Source organism: Anticarsia gemmatalis, chromosome 3 (assembly GCF_050436995.1).
Source record: "Anticarsia gemmatalis isolate Benzon Research Colony breed Stoneville strain chromosome 3, ilAntGemm2 primary, whole genome shotgun sequence".
Taxonomy (NCBI): Eukaryota; Metazoa; Arthropoda; class Insecta; order Lepidoptera; family Erebidae; genus Anticarsia; species Anticarsia gemmatalis.
Genome location: NC_134747.1, coordinates 1317863 through 1337528, shown reverse-complemented (window position 1 = coordinate 1337528; position 19666 = coordinate 1317863). Strand labels below are relative to the sequence as shown.

The window sequence follows — 19666 nt, the reverse complement described above, 5'->3', positions numbered from 1 at the left end:
CCCAAAACTATACCAAAATGAATCATTAATGTCATACCTATGTTTAAGCGGCGTATCTCTCTGCATATCAGCCGCTAACTGTTGCACGAGCGACAACAATACATGTTGCTTGAGCTTGCACGGCGGTCCGAACACGGCGCTGGGGTCGGCGGCCCGGCACGCGCACATCACCAGCGCGAGGTCCGATGCGGAGAGCGCTTGTTGGAAGGCACCGTTCACATCGCCAGAAGCTATTAGTGACTGGATTTGAGCTACTTGCATCTGTGAATGAATTTGAGTGTTTAGTTATGTGAGGTTGCGTCTGTTTTTTTTCTAAGGCACCTCCCACGCTAGAACTTGCTCTGGTGTAGTGGGCCTTTTACAAACTTATAAACAACGAACACAAAGCACAACCAGAACCGAAACAATTATTTGTGGATCGCACAAATAATTGTTCTGTGTGGGAATCGAACCCACGATCTCCCGACGCAATGGTAGCGACGTGGTCAATTGCGCCATGGAGGCAGTCTCTGTTTGAAATGTCGTTCATATTAATGGTTTTATTCATAAAATGCTACTGATTACCAAGAAAAGATGTTAGGTTTAACAATAAAGTTTTAAGTAATTAACTACTGCTTTCTAAGACCTAGGCAGTTTCACTACTAGTGAATATGCCTCATCTTTTCAAAAAAAATCTGAATTAGTTGTATTCGACATTTTTTAATAGGAACTTGTCAGATAACGGTAACACTGGCCATTATTGTTTTGAGAGAGTTCACTAATAAGTGAGTCTTATTTTAAAAAGTACGATATTTCACTAAATAGTGTTTGTATGGCTTTTGTGAGCACGTTAAAAAAATGACATAGTAACAAAAATCTAACAAGTTACCTAATGATAATACTGCTACTTAAAATGTACATATAACTACATGTAAGGGTTATAAAATAAAAAATAAAATAAGAAATATCTATCTACAAAGAAATAAAGAAACAGAACAGAAATACTTGTAAGAGGAAAGGTAAGGATTCTTGCACACAATTTCTTGTAACGTTTCGATGGGGTCTCTGCAAGAATTTACAGAAACGAGAATCAGAAAGGTGCCCGGCATATAGCCTCCCTATTACATGAGACTAATATTGTTACTGACGTGGGTGTATGGAAGCTTATACCCATTGCATGGTACTAACATTGTTAGGGAATGTTGGTGTATTTCATTCAATTGCCTATACCTTTGGGTATAATACGTTGTTTTAAAATCAGAACGTATTTATTATCAAAACAAGTCAAAATAAGTAGTCTTAAAAGCGCGTGAGGTTATGTTTTCTGTAAGATTGGTAAATAATCATCAGAATAATAAATATTATTCTAGTAGCTTGGAGTTTAGTATTTGCCTGGTATATGGCCATAGGCGACTTATTACAAAAGAGTGTATTTCATATATTTCTGTCTATACTATCGCGTATAACAAGCATATTATGTATGGAGTTAAAAAGCCTAAAGTTCTGAAATGTGTCTGGTATAATGGCTATAGGCTCCCTAGTACATGGAAATAATATTGTATTTGACAAAATGTGTGATTTTCATACACTTTTGCCTACACCTCCGGGAATAGCACGCGTGACGTGGCATATGTTGTAGTGTTCTACTACAATATATACAGGGTGTGGCGTAAATAATGGATAATCCTTTACCAGCGGATGGGCGACCAGCCGACTGATTTAAAGATTAAAATTTATCTCTGGCATAAGTATCATAGTTTTTGAAATTTCGGCCAGTACGAGCGTAAATCGCTTTCTTAAAAAACCCAACAAATGGTCGAAATTTAATAAATCTAATATGACCTATCGGTAATAGGAGCCCTATGAAACAAGCCTAACATGGTAAATAATGGAATGTTGATAGTGAAATGATAAAAAATAAAATAAACAAAAAGGTATATTACTGTGGGGCTGTAGGGGGTGCGGGCGAGTACCTGTCGGTCGTGCGGCGTGGCGGGCGAGTGCGCCCGGGACGCGGCCAGCGCCACGGTCCGGGCCTGCTCGCGCCACCACACCAGCTCCTTCTCCAGCACACTGCGGGGACACACAAAATGGCATAGTACAGTATAAACATAAATAAACATAGATACGTCACGCATTCTTTGAGTTTTGTGGATGTTCATTGCATACGAATTTTGCTAACCGACCTATATTGGGAGCTGGTTGCCATGTGGATGGATGATAATTTTTCTTCGTTTTTTGCATAATTATTTAATGGCTTCGTTTGAGGAAATTGCGAAGTTGGGAATGTAAGTATAAAGGTTCTGTCGTACGTAAGTTAAGGTATACGTGACGAGTAATTCGTAGCATTTTGAAAGTACATGATAGAAATTATATGTGTGCTTTAGAATATAGGATTTCGAAAGATTTAATAATGTTCAGACTTTTGCAGCTGACTGAACATATGTAGTGAAAAATGAGTAAGTGTACGCACGTGTGTGCAGTCTCCCGCAGCACGTTGGCCAGGTGGTGGTGCTGCGGCTGCTGCTGCGCCAGCGCCTCGGCGTGGCGGTCGAGAGCAGCTCGTAGGGCTGCGGCGGCGGCCGCGCCACCACGCTCCGCCGCCGCGCGGGCTGCGGCCTCCGTGTTACTGGCGACTGTACATACAAACAAATACGATTACAGCTTGATACACGACAATGTTATACAAATCAACTATCATATCAGTCTAGCATTTTTCCTAAGTATGCTAAAATCAGAATTTAATCTCACAGGATGCAGCTGAGCGTCAGTATTTTACATGAAGCGACTGCTTATCAGAACTCTACAACCCAGTAACCTGAGTTATAACACGATACACATCGGTAAGACAGACTGTGAGACCTTTAAACTTCTTACTAGCCGGAACCTACAAATTAACCTGCCTTTGAAAACACAGACGAACTCGGTATATCTAATGATTGTCACATATTAACAAACACTTGCACTTTTTAAACAGCAAACATACCAACCCCGTATAATTGATGCAACAATAGATAAATCAATAAGTAATTAAAACCTCTAAGGTAAAAAGTAAAAATAAACTAACTGTAACAAAAAAAAGTTTTAACACTATATTCTTGGAAAACAAGAAAAGGAGAAAAAAAACTCCTTGCTAATTTAAATTTAATCGTCTCAATCCCTAATAAGTAAAACGAATTTTTGATAACTGTTTAAATCTCATCCTAAGCCAATATTTTTAATCAATATACGAATTTTAACTAAAGGTCATAAACTCACATTCTTTGGTGCCGTTCTGGAAGGCCTGGTTGATCTGTCGGAATATCTGCGCATGCGCCTTCTCCATGACGGGCACCACGCTCTCGAACAGCGCGTCGCGGAACGACTCGCGCACCATGTCCGACAGGGACTTGGCTATCGACGTGCTGAGGCGCTCCATTACAGTCTGTGTACAAAATATTCGTTAAGTATAATATACCTACTAATATTATAACCATTCCTACTAATATTAAATCTTCCGACATGTGACACGTGGGAACTTATTCTGATAACATTTCTGATACAATTATTGTATAAATTAGCTTGCATATAAGTTACGTACAGGAATGTGCACAAGTACGTGTAATTTTATTTCCATAAAACACTTTCATAAAAAAAAATACAATTCGACAACCTGAAAACATGGTCTTATATCCAATTTTTGCTGTGAAAATGATGACCATGATGCTGTAGCCATTAATACGTAAAAAGGTATAATTTTGTACCCACCTTGCTATTAGCCAATTTCTCAATATTATCTCTGAGCAGCAGGTCGGTGGCGGTCAGCTTGGCGGCCAGTTCGTGTTGTAGCGCGGTCGCTAGCGGCTCCAGTGCTCGTGCGGCCCCCACACCTGCCGCTTGAGCTGCCCGCGCGCTAGCCGCTTCACCCACGCGGGATATACGCTCCCAACTAAAACAACAATAATATACATTAATAATTGAAATCACAAAATTTTGGATTTCCACAATTTTACAAAATTGAATTGGATTTGGATTTCAGAAATTTTGTAATTTCTTTGAGCTGACATTTTAAGATATAGTTATTGTTTTAATTGTGAAACTATTGCTGAGTAAAGTGCATTACTACTATGAAATGCTAGAGGCTTTTGCTTTAGCAAGCCTTGTTTGTTAGAACCAACTATTTAAACTACGAAATAAGTGGCTATATGGAAGTTTTATCAAAATAATTTAATTGCCGATACATTTTCTGTGATATACACTAGTTTCAACCGACACCAAGAATTGGCTTTTATAAAGCATTAAATTTTTATCTTTTTTTAAAGTCATATATTACTATGTAGTAACGTGTATGTTCAGTGCACGTGTACGTACCCGTCAGCGAGAGCACTCTCGACAGCCGCAGCGGTCCTTGTGGCGTGTGCGTGGAGTGCTTCGTCGATGAGCTCGCGCGGACTTGTCACGGCGCCGCGCAGGACTCGTAATTCTCGACTCTGTGCCGTCACTAGCTCTGTGGAAAATCAATAAAGTTATAGTTTGGGCATTAACTGAGAGTAAAATTGAGAAAACCATTGGCTATTTGGTTAACATCTCCCACACTAAAGAAACGGGTATAGCAGACAAGCTTCAGATTATGGAAACAGTGACGAAATCAACAATAACAATCGTGTTTAAAACTATATTTAAATACCATCTGTGCTTAATAAAACCATTTAGGTACATCAAGTTACATCATAGACTCAAAACCGCCATCGCAATATAGTGAAGTGAAGTATTAATGCAATCCACTTTTCTAAACTTTTTCTTTTGTAGATGTATTTCATTCTCATAACGTATAAAATACAACCACTTTTAACCACTTAAAAAGTCTATTACACATAGCCGAAGACTCTATTGTAGCCCACGAATTCTTTTTCATGTCTTTTTATCAATAACTTACCAGTAAGTTTATCAAGTTTATGTTCAAGCGCCTCCAGCCTGGTCTTGTCCGCGGCGGACAGTCCGGCACAGCGCACCTCGTCAGCGCCGCGCTCGACACACGACACGTTGAGCGACGCGTTCAGCGACTGGCTGCTGGACTTGTCGCTCGACGCCTTGCGCTGGTTCGCCTCTGTTATCTGAGCGATTGAGATCTGCGGCCATGACGTGTCGCTGTCTGGAAGGTGAGATAATAGTTATAAGAAAAAATGATGGGCTTTATTTTGAGGTAGTCCGACTAGAGCACACGTTCAAATAGCATCTGCAAAATACATATATTGATGGATCCCCTTTGTGGACTAGGTTAGGCACTTTTCGTTAAAGTGCTATTCAAACAGGTGCTCTATATGGACCACCTCTTTATTTTGTCGGTTAAGTTTACAATGTTACAATAAATTTCTATTGGGTAGTACAAAGGAATATGAAATATTGGATAACACAAGACAGATTTGCTTTTTTTTTTGTGATTTTTAGACGCTTTTATGACTAAGTGTGGGTTAGTAATTTTATTGGATTAGCTCTTTTAAAATGATATTTTTCTCATTCTATTGTGATTAATTTGCCAATAAATTTCAATCTTTACCTGAAGTAATTAGAGACAATATAATATATTTTTTGATCTAATACACAACCCTATTTCCATATAACAAAAATTTTACTAAACCATAAACCATGTATTTTATAACAATACTCACTGGTATGTGTCAGTTTGTGCGGATGCGCGGGCAGTGCGGGCAGGGCGGGCGGCGCGGGCAGGGCGGGCGGCGCGGGCGGCTCGGGCGCCGGGAACATGTCCGCGGCCGGGAACAGCGCCTCCGCCCCGCCTGCTGCTACTGGAGCTGCTTCTTCTTCTGGTGCTGGGGAACTGGATTCTTCTTCTTCCTGTATTACATAAAATGAGAGAAATAATTAATGCAGAATGACGAGTAAAGTTTACTGTCAATGTAAATGTTGGGATGAGTTGCCCTAGAAAGATATACAACGTGTAACGGAAACAACGCACATCCTCAGACACCCCAACAAGAAAATCCTTTTTCATTCACAATTAATGCATCAGTATAATAATTTGATTACTGTAGATATTGTTTATGGAACATATTGTTTTTAAAATATCCCGCAAATTCTATGGTCACAATAAACCTACGCACTCACGCACAGGCGCACACGAATAGCGCTGGCGTACCTACCTAGGTATCTACCTAAACATGACTTAAACGTGATTATGAAGACAATGTCTACAATTCACTAACTTTCAAGTATTTCTAAACAAAAAAAAAATTTTTTTGGAAAGAAGTGGGATGGATTTAGCTACCGATTCTGAACTAACTAATTTCAGGATGTGCGTTAATTATGTTACAGGTTGTACACAAATCATAACGGTGATGTCTTGGATAAAGGACAGGCGCGTAATACTCGTAATCAGCAGTCTTTTGTGACAAGTTATATGGATGTGAATAAGATAAAAAAGATTTTTGAGGTCGTAGTAATTGGCGCTTTTTAACCTACCTCCATGGGAAACAGGCTTTAGGTATTTTATGTATAAAATCTATTGTAGCGGATCGCTACATACAGCGATATCTACTGGGACCAGCGCACAACCAATCACCACGCGCAGTGTAACTGACGTCACAAATCCTGAATCGCGCTATCGAAGTTTGCACTGCAATTGACAATATACAAGTGCCCGACTACAACAGTCGGACCGCCTAGGCCCACCAGGCATGATCACCTTGCCTGGTCGGAGGATCCTCCCTTTGTGTTGGAGAAACATGATCACCTCGTTCCTCCACAGTGGTGACCCCGACGTGATCCTCCACACTATTAACAATAATGATTTAACAGCTGAATATAACATACCATATCCTTGTAGAACGTATGCTCGTTGTGTGCCATGATCTGCTGCACTTCGCGACTGGGACTCGAACCTGTCGACGCCGGCTTGCCGCCGACAGCAACACAGGATTCTTCTACACAACCTATACGGATGAACAGTAATACAACATTATTTATGTACAAAAGACAAGGCAACGAAAATAGAGTATGTATTCTAGAACTAATTAAGTTATTAAAACTGGCTGTATATTAATATGGATTGCACCGTCGAGAACGGACCATTTTTAGGGTTCCGTACCCAAAGGGTAAAACGGGAACCCCATTAGCTAAGATTATTTTCTTTGTCTGACTGTCACCAGGAACGAACGGTGAAAGTTAGACAGTTGAAATTTGCACAGATGATGTATTTTCTATTGCCGATTTAACAACAAATACTAAAAACTAGTATCAAATAAATACTAGAGGAGACTTTTGCCGTTTTTAAAATTGTAATCCTTATGTTACCTGCATTAGATGACCGTGGTTTAGCCGTGACGTCAGGCGTTGCTGACAATGGCGGGTCATCTTCTTCACGTTTACCAGGCGAGCTACAACATACATATTTATTTAATATAAGTATTCTTTGTTTATATTAATAAGAAAGCCATGAATATAGTGATAACGGTTAACAAAAGAGAATTGTCGTAATAATGCAATATGGACTTTCTACGTAACGCAGTGGACATCTTGATTGGCGGACTCTAGAATTGGATTTAGCGTAGCATAAATTAACCGGGCGCACGACCATGCTACTGAAGGTTGCGGTTCGCGCTGCAACAGAGACTGGAGATCGAGACTTTAGACAGCAAACGTTACTTGATTTTAGGTAATGCATTTGAAACATTTTGCAAGCGAGACAGGGGCAGATGACACACTGTAACGTTTCCTAAAATAAAGTTACGGTCGCAATCTCCTGTCGCGGTCTCATGTCTCTATCTACCACCTTTACAGTATCAACCTTATTTATTAGAGGAAGAAAAATATGAGTCTAATATTCTGTTGGAGTGACAAATGAGAGGTTTATTATCCTTATTACTGGATGGAATGTGAAGGTTAAAGTATGTGTTGACTGCTGTATCTTAAAAATAGCTTAAAATGTGGTGCTGATGATACTTCAAAACTCTTAGTGTTTACCTAAAAGCGTCTGGAGTCATAAGGTTTAGTTGCGGCGCGGTAGATGGCGACTCCGGGCGCTGTCCGATCAGACTGCCCGGCTGTCTCTGCGGATCATACTCTTCCATTACCTCAGGCTAAAATTACAAATAAACAACACACTATATTACAACCAGCTCCCTGTACTTCTACTATGAAGCTCCGTGCATATCTACAGGATAATATCCTTATTATAAGAGTAAAGTAATTTAATGATACTGTAAAGCAGCTGAATTCATCAACAGATATTATAGTCCATCAACTTAGTAGAAACTTGTACGCAAGGTTCGCAGCTTTCAAAGGTGTACAAAATTTACAATTGAAATTCTTTGTTTGAAAGTGACCATTTCGATACAACTGAAATAAAATCATCAATCCAATGATGTATTCAATAGTCATCAGTGTATATTAGATATGAACGGAGTTTTACATCGACGGTGAAGCGAAAAGCACTACTTTTGTCTTTGAGAAAACAATTGACACTTTGCGTGCGTTGAAATAACGTCGATAATGAATAAGCACGACCCGCAAGTATTCTATTTCCACATTCCTTATTAATTTATGTGAAATAATAAGCCAGCAGTGGCGAAGGCTCCATACAACTCGATTCCTACCGGCTTCCCTTTCTGGACAGACTTAATATTAGTGTTAAATGAATTGTTTACTTTTGCCTAATAATTAATACACAATTAATTAATAATCAACAATATTTAAACCGAAATCTTTAACTAGAATCAATAATCTAATCGAAACAGTACGAAAACGCCTACCCTTCAAAAATTACGCTCCGCTAAAAACGCAACGTGAAGTAATAATAATGAAATAAACCGTAGGCGCTGATCGGGAATCGCGTACAATAAAAACTATGGCGGCGATGTCACACCGCGCTGCATAGTGGCGAACAAGCCGGAGGAAGAGCGGGTTGCCTCGCGCTACAGCGCTCGCGCCGCCGCGCCGCGGCGGACGCATGATCTTACGCATGTTTCTGTCGCGGCGCGCGCCGCGTGCAAGAGCGAGATGGCGAAATATAAGCTAAGCATCCTGCATAAGTATGAGTCGAACATTGTTCACCAGTTTGACATTAGGTTATGTTTGTTTACCTACTGTTTTTTCCGCGCGCTCTATAACAAATTAGAATATTTGTGTTTATTACAACATTATTCCTTAGTAAATGTGTTTGTGCATAACTGTGAACGTATCAGTTTATTAAACAGTAATTGTTTTGCATGTTTCTATTCGAGTAAATTTTCATTTTGTCAGATTTATAGGTTAAACTCATTTCTATTAAAGTGTTCTGCGTTTATCCATAATGTGTTTGATATTTTATTGTTGATGAATATATTCTAAATTGCTTGTATAATATGTTATTAAACAACCAGTGCGAGACAATCATCAATCGTTCGATATACGTTATCTTAAATATGTGCTGTTGTGTTACCTACGTGTTACTACTGAAGACAGAGTAACTTAATGAAAAACAAGCATGATTAGGTAGCATGGTAAGTACCTATGTATTATTAGACTGTAGAGAGAGAAATAAGAGACTGTAGTCGAATGTAGATAATACTCTCATATTGTTATTATGCAGAATTTTACGTCGATATTCTTACGATGTACATAATATGTAGGTACTATACCTAGACAATGCCTAATAGCTCCGGCTTACCTTTTGTAAAAACTGACCCTTCGCCACTGTAAGCCAGTGTAGTATTGAGACCTTGCATTATCTCAAAAACTGTTCAAAGCACTCTGTTAAGCATGGTTTAAGATGTTTTCCTTCACCAATTAAGCATTTGCTTTTAATTGCACAAATGTCGGATAATAAAGTTTAGTGCTAAGTGTTGGCAGTGAAAACTGTGCTGTGTTTAAAATTTATCAACTTGTTTGCATAGATAAAGGTAATTTTTGGTGTATATAAATTTTGTCAGATCAGGTGCGTAGTACTCGTAATAGGCGGTCCTGTTATGTGCAGGACAAGATGCATGGTTGTGAATGAGGCAAGGGAAGTTTGTGAGGGACGTACCAAGTGGCGTTCTTTGGTCTCTTCCTACAGGCGTGATTTTCTGTATGTATATCTCATATGTGATTTAGTGTAAAAAAGCAACTATTTAATATACCCTCGACCCATGTATACCTTTGTAATGATATGTGCAATATAATACAATGTGACGTATTTTTATTGTTACTGGGAGAGTTTAATTATGAGTGAACGGTAAGCATGTATGTGCGATACGTACCCTCTGAAGCACGGTAAAAGCTAATATTTTACACCTTTATATATATTACTATGTTAGTCATCATTTTATTATTTCTACTTTAGTTTTTCTACTCAAACGTTAAGTCATAGTAATTATGTCCAAAAACTATTTAAAGATAATGTTGGTACCTAATTATGTAGGCACTTAGTTTACAAAGAAAAACAAGATTTTAAATTCCGATTCTAGACTATCTTTGGCTTTTATTTAGTAGATTTGTTAACTTAAACAATATTTATATGCAAAGTAACTTTTCGTGTTATTTATTATCGCCAGCTCTGTGTGTGTTTATAAATAATGTAAATTACCTGTGTCCTCATAAGCAAGTTCTTGAGCTGCTGACTCTGTTGTTGTAGAATGCTTGATGCTATCGCAGACGACGCGGACTCCGACGCGCTTTCTTCCAAGTTCAGCTCAGACAGACCTTTAGAAATATAATTAAAAAAAATTAAGAAAGGAAAAATAATTATTACACTTGTTAAACCCGAAGATGTTACCAGACGAATAATAAATATGTACGCCCATCTTTTACCTATACAAAATTAGCCCCATGCAATAAAAAGCGGCCCCATTGTGAAATTCCGGGTTACTATTATGATCATTTTAAAAGAAATGAAAACCATCCTATTGGATTTTGTCTGACTTAAAAACCTGAGTCCTTGCGATCAGCTGTCGCATACGGTATCGTCTATACGACAGGGGCTGTCAAGAATAATAACTACAGATGACTAAATGGATGTAGAAGTAGTATTCGTACCGTGCATGAGGTCCGCATGCAGCGGGTTGCGGGGCGGCGAGTAGACCAGGCGTCCCTCCTGCAGGCCCTTGGGCTGCACGATGTACAGGCGCACCACCACGCGCCGCCCGCACGCCGAGCCGCACGACCCGCCCGAACCCGACTCCTGCACACGCACACATTAAGCATAAGAGACAATACAGTAGTGTTACTTACGACTTTTTATGTATGACGTCGTACTCCGGCGACGTCGACGGAGTGGTGGTGCCTGCAAGAGGTATGTGACGTCTACGGACCTCTGCTCCCTGCAACTGCTCATTAGGTAAGTGCTCCGAAGCACTCACAACCCTCTAACTCTAAACTCTAATTATTTATGTTACAACTAGCTGACCCGCGCAACTTCGCTTGCGTCACATAAGAGAGAATGGGTCAGAATTTTCCACGTTTTTGTAACACTTTTTTACTGTTACTCTGCTCCTATTGGTCGTAACGTGATGATATAAAATATGCTTTTTTTCACGAAAAATATTCTTTAAATTATTTATATCTCTTAATACAACGAAGTCGCGCTAAGGCATATCCGCCATTAAAACAGTTGCCATGACAACGGAATTTTGTTAATTTAATGTCATTATTATATCGATAATTCGCGACTTCGTTCGCCACTTGAATTTTCCCGGGAATGCGACATTTTTCCGGGGTAAAAAGTAGCCTATAGACTGTAGACAGACAGACAGACAGACAGAGTTACTTTCGCTTTTATAATATTAGTATGGATATACTTTCTATTGTCTTTGTGACTTTATTTTTATTGCTCTGAAATAAGAATCTAAAAACGTTATATACGGAAGGAAGGTACTAAAAACTATAGAATAAGGACCTAAAAGCGTAAAGACGTTTCGAAAGCGTGTTCAAATTTGTATGCGACATTAAAACTTAAGACTAAAATATACACGTGCACGTGCACGTATCATACGTGCTATCACATACAAGACGTATGTGTAAGCACATGGCTTTTACAAATGCAGTCAATTTAAAAGTGACTGTATAAGTACAATAATTAGACACTCTATGCCGATAATGCATAGTATACCTTCCGAAACAGTGTAAAGATTTATTATTATCATTACTTACATCATGATGTATTTCAAAGTCGTCAGGAGAGTCTCCAGCATCACCACTGGAGCCATTGCGGTGGAACGGATCGTCACAACTTGGCTCGCACTTGCTTTGTTGCTCCTCTGTACAACACAAATACATTTATTAGTAACAAATCCAAACTTATATTATAAATGTGATACTTTGCTTTTTGTGCTTTGTTTCACGTCAAAACCCATCTATTTTATAATAAGTATGTAAGTATATAAATAGATTGCGTATGCAAGGAAATGATTTAAGCTAGTTCAGCTTTTTTTAATGCGACTGGAGACGCGAAGATAATTTATGTTTTAAACATTTCAATTAGGTTTGACCTCACCAAAATAATACTTATGATAATAACACAAATTGACCTGTTAAGAAGCCAAGGAGCCACTTACACTTTAGTATCAATACTAAAATCGAGTTATAACGCAATACCTACTATAAAAATACAACAGAAAAATATTTCACTTACCAGCATCAACAATACAAAAGCTCAACACCGGATAAGGCAGCAAGAACTCCGAGATGCTCTTACAATAAGCCAGGGTATCTTCTGGATCTCTCGCCATATTCAGCACATACAAACTCCTTGACTTAAAGTCTGACAGCAGTAGGTAACTGGCACTAGTGTCTAACATGGCTTTGAGGCCTAGAGTGGCTTCGTTGGCTAAACCAGGAGTAAACGTGATGGTTTGCAGACACGTCCAAGATTTGCACGACCAGATTTTAATGGTAGTGTTGTTTTCTGAACCGGTGACCGCGAATTTCCAGAATTGGACGCTGTGGAATAATAGCCAACATATTTATATTTCTTTATTAAAACTGAAATCTCATAATAACCGTTACATATTTCGTATTTTTTCATTTTATTAAATGCAAATGTATATAAATGCAGTGACGCCAATCAATTTTATAGGATACTAGCGGACCCGACAGACGTTGTCCTGTCTACACGTTACTAATAAATTGAAATTTAATTAAAAAAACATTGTCCTGCGGACAAAATTGTGAATCTAAACCATTCTCAGATCCCCTTAAACACACACAAAAAAATTCATCAAAATCGGTCCAGTCGTTTAAGAGAAGTTCAGTGACATACACACTTACAGGAGAATTATATATATAAAGATCTAAGATCTATATCTATAAATATGAAATGGTATTATCGAACAAATTACATGTCATCGTAAGTCGGATGCCCGCTACTTCAATCTCTTTAAGAGAAACCAACTCTACAGAAGAACCTTTCTAAATAGGAACAAAATACAAAGTAATAGTAAGACACTTACTCATTGTTGTAGTTCTTATGGTTGTCTAAGAAGAAGAGGCAACTGAGCGGTTTGCCTCCGTGAGGCTGCCACTTGTGCAGGCAGCGAGGACTGCTGTCTCCGTGCTGGTATACCTGACAACACAAATTATTATGTTATAATAGTACTTATATTGGACTTAAATTATTATAGAATGCAGCGAATCATAGGATTATTTTTCAAAGAAGAGCTCCGTAATGCTTGGTAGCAGTGGTGAAGTTATAACCCCGGAGATATGGCAAAATCATTGAATTTAATTAGAGTCTCCGCGACTTTCACAATATGACAACTCATTTTGTCAATTTGGTTACCAATAGTGAAATCAATGTTTGGAGGGATAGTGGGCGATAGGCCAACTGTATGTAAGACCTTTTGAGTGCATATTTCGGAGTAAAAATGTTGTAGTGGTGAGTACTCACTTGAAAGAACATGACGTATCCGTCAGCGGAGGCGGTGGCGAGCGCGCTACCGTCGGGCGAGAAGGCGGCGTCCAGGATGGCGGCCGTGTGCTCGCTCGCGCTCAGCGCGCTGGCCACGCCTCCCCCCGCGCCGCTCGCGCCCCGCGCCGACACCGAGCCCGACAGCGTGCGCGTGTTCCACATGCGCGCTGCACGCACAGAAATACATCATTATAAAGATAGATATCGAAAATCATCAATTGCCAAACTAATTTTTTTATGAAGTCGAGTAGTCATTTGGAAAAGTTATACGATGGAAAGATGTACACTATTGTACATGGTATAATCCAAAATTGAGACTCGACTGTAAAATTTATCAAGCCAAATAGTTTTTCTTACAAGTGCACGTGCACGCGTATACGCATGCGTGTATGTCTCTAAGTAAAACTGTAACCCCCAGATTTGAAGCCGACGCTCGTTAGCCACCGAAAGTATCCAACAATACCCCTTACAGTGAGAATGCATTTGAAGTTAACCACTCTGAGGTTTGCCTACGCCTACTGAGGTTGTACTGTGGATGGGTGACTATCTATACATATCGAGTTCCCCCATGTTTCGGAAGGCACGTAACATTGTGGGTCCCAGCTGTCATTGTCAAAGATCTTTGGCAGGCGCTAACAGTTGTGAGAAGCTTGAAATTCTGACAACCAGTCTTACTGAAGGGTTTCGTGTTATAACCCAGGAAACTGGGCTGTGGAGGTCTGAAAGGCAGTCGCTCCATGTAAAACACTGGTATGCAGCTGCATCCGTTGAGACTGGAAGCCAACTTCAACATAGTTGGAAGAAAGGCTGATAGATACAAATACAAGTGTCCACTCACCGATATTATCATGAGTGGTGAGCAGCAGCCTGGCGACGTCGTCATCGCCGGAGTCCTCCTCGTCGTCGGGGATGTAGGGGCACCACACCACGCGGTGCGACGTGCCCACCACGCCCGTGTCCTCGCGCACCTCCGCCAGTAGCGTGCATCTGTACAATACACAATAACGTCTTAAATATCTAGCACATACTTTAACTGCCTGACTTAGTTCAAAGGTTCTGGGAGCCTTAAAATATGCCGCACGATTTCAGAACTTTTTATATCTTCAGTCACTATCTTGGATTGTTCAATCGTTGACGTTTGGCAAAAATATTGTTTTTGATACTTTTTACTATACACTAACATACTCCTTGTTACTTTCATCTAGTAGATTTAAAAGGCCACTACATTTCAGACGCACGACATTTTTGAAGTCAGCCTAAAATATAAAACATTCTCAAAATTAAATTTGGAAACAAAATAAAATTTAAAGATTAAAGAGGCTAATTGAATAGATGAAACATGAAATAAATGAAAAGAATGCAGAAAAGTGTGTATTTACCTCAGGCCACTGTCAGTTACTTCAATCTCATGGACATAAAAGTTGCCCTGTTCGTCTATACACGCGAGGATCACTTGGTTCTGGATGTGGGCGAACGCCAAGTCTTGCACCTGTCAACAAATCATAACAAAGATATTATTTTTCCAATCAGCAAGAGACTTTCAGCATTTGTATTGTTTATTAAGTTTGTAGTTTTCACAATAATGAAGTAAAGTTAATTGTTGGACAATCCCAGAAACAGACAAAGAAACAGTTTGTAAGGAGACAAACAAAAAGTTTGTATGGAGTGATAAAACCTTGAAGTTTTCTCCTCTCTAGGGTTCATCACATTCATAGTACAGGTTTTAGTGTCTAAACACACTATGTCGTAGGTTTCGATGTATTTTATATATAAATGCCGAAATAACACGGAAGAAAAATCATATAACATTTGTGTACTACGTACACGGTCACGTAACTTCAATATAGTGCGTTGAGCGACTTAAAAATTGAAAAATAATTAAGCATTTCACATGTTCTTACCTCTCCCTTCATGCCCTTGATGAGCGCACGCCTGTCGGTGCCCGGCTCCGGGTTGTACACCACGCGGACCATGCCGCTCCATGTGCCAGGGTTCACCGCATTCGGAGCTGAACATAAACACATTACAAATTAGATGATTGCTAAGAAAATAAAAGTAAGGACATAAATTAGTACTGCTATCCATACTAATATTATTAATGTGAAAGTAACTCTCGTCTGTCTGTATGTTACCCAATTACGCCTAAAGTATGTAGAAATTTTGATACCCGAGAAGGACATAGGCTTCTTTTTACCCCGAGAAAATGACGCAGTCGCGGGTAAAAGCTAGTTAAGAATACAACGAGAATACCTATTCTGGTTGTTTTCTGTGGAAACCTTTCCATACATAGCTATGTATGTAATACTCCTTATACATACAATACATTATATTATCATTAGGTACCCACCAGGTATCATTGTATGGTATGGAGTCGTAGTCTAATAATGAAAAAGTAATATAATGCATAGCATGATTGATTAAACTAAGAGTCTGATTGAATTATTAACCAGTTTCGAAATTGTTTCACATAAAGAATAGTCTGTTATGAAGGCAACATCTGTTTTATTCTTGAATTAAATATAATTATTTAATTAGACCCCACTTTCATTTAAAGGAGTTCAAGCTGGGCAAACTGCAAAAATCTATTGTTTAAACAGCTCTCTATGAGCAGAATACTGATAAAACATAATTATGTAAATCTGAGAACTGATTATGGTTGTGAAAATGAAATATCTTAAAGAAGAAAAAGGCTGGGTAGGCAGTATCAGATGAGCATTGAGCATTATATTATCGTGCCATAGTATGACCTATATGTTACAACGGATAAAATTGTAATAAGAAACATACAATATTTCAATTAAAATTAATTTCAATGATTTTACAATAACCTATGTTAAATTCAAGATTCAATACTGACATATACAGGGTGTCCCAAAACTCAACGATAATCCGTGACAGGATGAAAGGCCAAGTCATACCGGTTCTAGGAAAAATAAAAAAAAAATTCCATATCACTTAGTTCAGCAATAATAGACACTTTTCAAAAAAGTTGAAATTCCACACCCTTGGTCGCATTTTCAAGTCCTGTGATCACCAATGTCACAATTTCGCTGTGTTTTTTTTAATTTCGTGATCTTCATTAGATATGCTATTAATCGTAAAACAAATTAATGCACAAAACATTGTTAATTTAATAAAAAAAGTTAAGTTTTAGTTAGTCATCGTTCACAAAAATATCGTTAGTTAACTTTGACGCTTCATATTGAAAAAAAAATGTACTACACTACCCTTGGCAACTTATTTCAAAAGTTGGCGCATTTCATCAAGATTTCAAAACGGTGCAACACTTGTCACTTTTCTTGCCATTAAAAATGTTATTTTTATTTGAACGACGAGTATCCTCGAAAATGGATCGAACGCAGTGGTACAATTGTATGGCGTCCTCGTTCCCGCTATCTAAATCCAGTAGATATTTTTTACTGGGAATGCGTAAAAGAAAAAGTCTATTCGAAATCAATACAAAATCTATGAAAACTTCGCCAGAAAATTGACACAGCGTCAGAGGTAATAAATGCAAGGAATTTTGCTTGACTGGTGCAAAGGTCTTTTCTAAGGCTTTGCAGAGCCTGTATTCGTGCCAGAGGAAAACAATTCGGAGTTACTTTAGTTTAAGGAGAATAATTAAATAAGAACGATGGTTCGTTCATTCTTTTTTTTTATTATCATTACCTATTATGTTTATTACATTAAATATTGGTTATGGACTGACTCAATTACATCTTTACTAAAAATAATTGCTTTCCTCTAGCACGAATACAGGCTCTGCAACGGCGTACAAAAGATCTTTGCACCAGTCAAGCAAAATTCCTTGCATTTATTTCTTCTGACGCTGTGTCAATTTTCTGGCGAAGTTCTGATAGATTTTGTATTGATTTTGAATAGACTTTTTATTTTATACATTCCCAGTAAAAAATATCTACTGGATTAAGATCGGGGGAACGAGGAGGCCATACAATTGTACGACTACGTTCGATCCATTTTCGAGGATACTCGTCGTTCAAATAAAAATAACATTTTTAATGGCAAGAAAAGTGACAAGTGTTGCACCGTTTTGAAATCTTGATGAAATGCGCCAACTTTTGAAATAAGTTGCCAAGGGTAGTGTAGTACATTTTTTTTTCAATATGAAGCGTCAAAGTTAACTAACGATATTTTTGTGAACGATGACTAACTAAAACTTAACTTTTTTTATTAAATTAACAATGTTTTGTGCATTAATTTGTTTTACGATTAATAGCATATTTAATGAAGATCACGAAATTCAAAAAAACACAGCGAAATTGTGACATTGGTGATCACAGGACTTGAAAATGCGACCAAGGGTGTGGAATTTTCACTTTTTTGAAAAGTGTCTATTATTGCTGAACTAAGTGATATGGAATTTTTTTTTTATTTTTCCTAGAACCGGTATGACTTGGCCTTTCATCCTGTCTCGGATTATCGTTGAGTTATGGGACACCCTGTATAGGCAGACAAATTTACAATTAATTGTCACTTACCTTTGATAGAATAAGCAAGGTACTTCCCGCTGGTGTGAATAGCGAGTAGCTGCCCGGAGTAAAACTTGGGCTCCCAGTTGTAGTCCACCAGGTTCTTGAGCTTCACCTTGGAGCTGCCATGGTCATGGTTGCCGGCGTTAGTGGTCACCACCACATTGGTGGAAAACACCTCCGCACTGCATACTCCGTCGCCATCGGAGAATGATCTAGGATATAGAAGTTAAATTGTGGTGAATTTACAAAGGTTTGTTTTGCTTCTTATTAATAAGGGTGGATGCAAATTTTTGGCTTGAGTTAATGCTTACTTTTTAAAAAGACATAATAAGATAATGGCAAGCTTTCTATACAATTAACCCTTTTTCTTTTAGATATAGAGATATTATGTTTATAATTTGCAATAATTTGTCATTGTCTTCTTAGGAGGTATAAGCCATGTTTTTGAAGCTTGAATTATCTTCAGCTTATAGATTTTCTAGTATATTATGCATTGTTTACTATGTAGATATATGTATAGCAGAAACCAGCACAGCAAGCTAAAAAAGTTAAAATAAAGACAGAAAGATGATAGGGCAAAAGGGTCCCTTTAGAAATATTTTCATCACCATTATCTGTTTCTGATTATGTCTGATTATGAAAAGCATGAATGATCTTCAATATTAGTATTAGAGTTAAAAGAAGAGAAAACACATTTTTTTCCAGGATTTTCTGAACTTTACTTCTTCTTGTTGGCCTTATGTTTTACACAAGGATTAAAATATTTTAACATAATTGAATGGCTATGGTACATTAGCCCGACATTTCATGTAATTAGTGTGTATGTTTGGCTTTATTAAATGACAATTTGTAGCATCTGTTTAAAATGATGGGATAAAATATATAAATGTGCTATGTATTTACCAAGGTTAGTAGATCAAAGTATATGTCATATTTAATTGAAATTTTCGAAAAGAATAAATGGGAATGCCAAATGGAAGTCTACCTGATTTCAAGCATGTAAAATGTAACTGAGGCAACAGGTTACATTACTACTAGGAATTAAACAGCTCGTTTGTGATGAAATAGAGGTATTAAGTTATTAACAAGACATGGTACCTCTTACAGTCGATATTTATTACCGTAAGCGATAAATCATAAGCGAAATTTAGTTTCGGAATCAATGTCACTTACATAGTTTGGGTGGCATCCGATAGCTTTGGAAGCATTGTTGTTGGTGCCATTACTAGTCTAATCTTCCACTTTCCACATGAATTTCAGAAACTATAACGCAAATCCACAATAGAATCGTAATTGCAAAAAATCATGCAAATATTACAACAGCAAACCGCTGATA

The 19666-nt window shown here is 38.2% G+C and overlaps 1 protein-coding gene and 1 long non-coding RNA gene across 4 annotated transcripts in view; one reads left to right on the top strand and one right to left on the bottom strand.

Annotated features, from left to right (window-relative positions):
• The window catches only part of LOC142987170 (uncharacterized), a 10705-nt gene extending 10497 nt beyond the window's left edge, over positions 1 to 208 (top strand). The window contains exon 4 of the long non-coding RNA XR_012960508.1: positions 72 to 208. This is a non-coding gene — a long non-coding RNA (uncharacterized LOC142987170). The remainder of the gene's footprint in view (positions 1 to 71) is intronic.
• Ge-1 (Enhancer of mRNA-decapping protein 4 homolog Ge-1) overlaps positions 1 to 19666 on the bottom strand; it is a 26678-nt gene extending 7012 nt beyond the window's left edge. Inside the window, exons 1-22 of one of the 3 annotated variants that reach the window (XM_076135738.1) lie at positions 19504 to 19666; positions 18337 to 18542; positions 15739 to 15845; positions 15217 to 15326; positions 14676 to 14824; positions 13817 to 14004; positions 13380 to 13492; positions 12563 to 12870; positions 12082 to 12188; positions 10969 to 11113; positions 10520 to 10635; positions 7939 to 8054; positions 7270 to 7352; positions 6790 to 6908; positions 5628 to 5814; positions 4895 to 5110; positions 4330 to 4465; positions 3727 to 3907; positions 3238 to 3403; positions 2453 to 2615; positions 1923 to 2052; positions 38 to 261 (exon numbers count right to left, since the gene is read on the bottom strand). In XM_076135738.1, the coding sequence (XP_075991853.1) occupies positions 38 to 261; positions 1923 to 2052; positions 2453 to 2615; positions 3238 to 3403; positions 3727 to 3907; positions 4330 to 4465; positions 4895 to 5110; positions 5628 to 5814; positions 6790 to 6908; positions 7270 to 7352; positions 7939 to 8054; positions 10520 to 10635; positions 10969 to 11113; positions 12082 to 12188; positions 12563 to 12870; positions 13380 to 13492; positions 13817 to 14004; positions 14676 to 14824; positions 15217 to 15326; positions 15739 to 15845; positions 18337 to 18542; positions 19504 to 19553 (3320 nt within the window). In that variant the 5' untranslated portion in view covers positions 19554 to 19666. The remainder of the gene's footprint in view (positions 1 to 37; positions 262 to 1922; positions 2053 to 2452; positions 2616 to 3237; positions 3404 to 3726; positions 3908 to 4329; positions 4466 to 4894; positions 5111 to 5627; positions 5815 to 6789; positions 6909 to 7269; positions 7353 to 7938; positions 8055 to 10519; positions 10636 to 10968; positions 11114 to 12081; positions 12189 to 12562; positions 12871 to 13379; positions 13493 to 13816; positions 14005 to 14675; positions 14825 to 15216; positions 15327 to 15738; positions 15846 to 18336; positions 18543 to 19503) is intronic. The other 2 variants (XM_076135740.1, XM_076135739.1) reach the window with 2 other exon arrangements.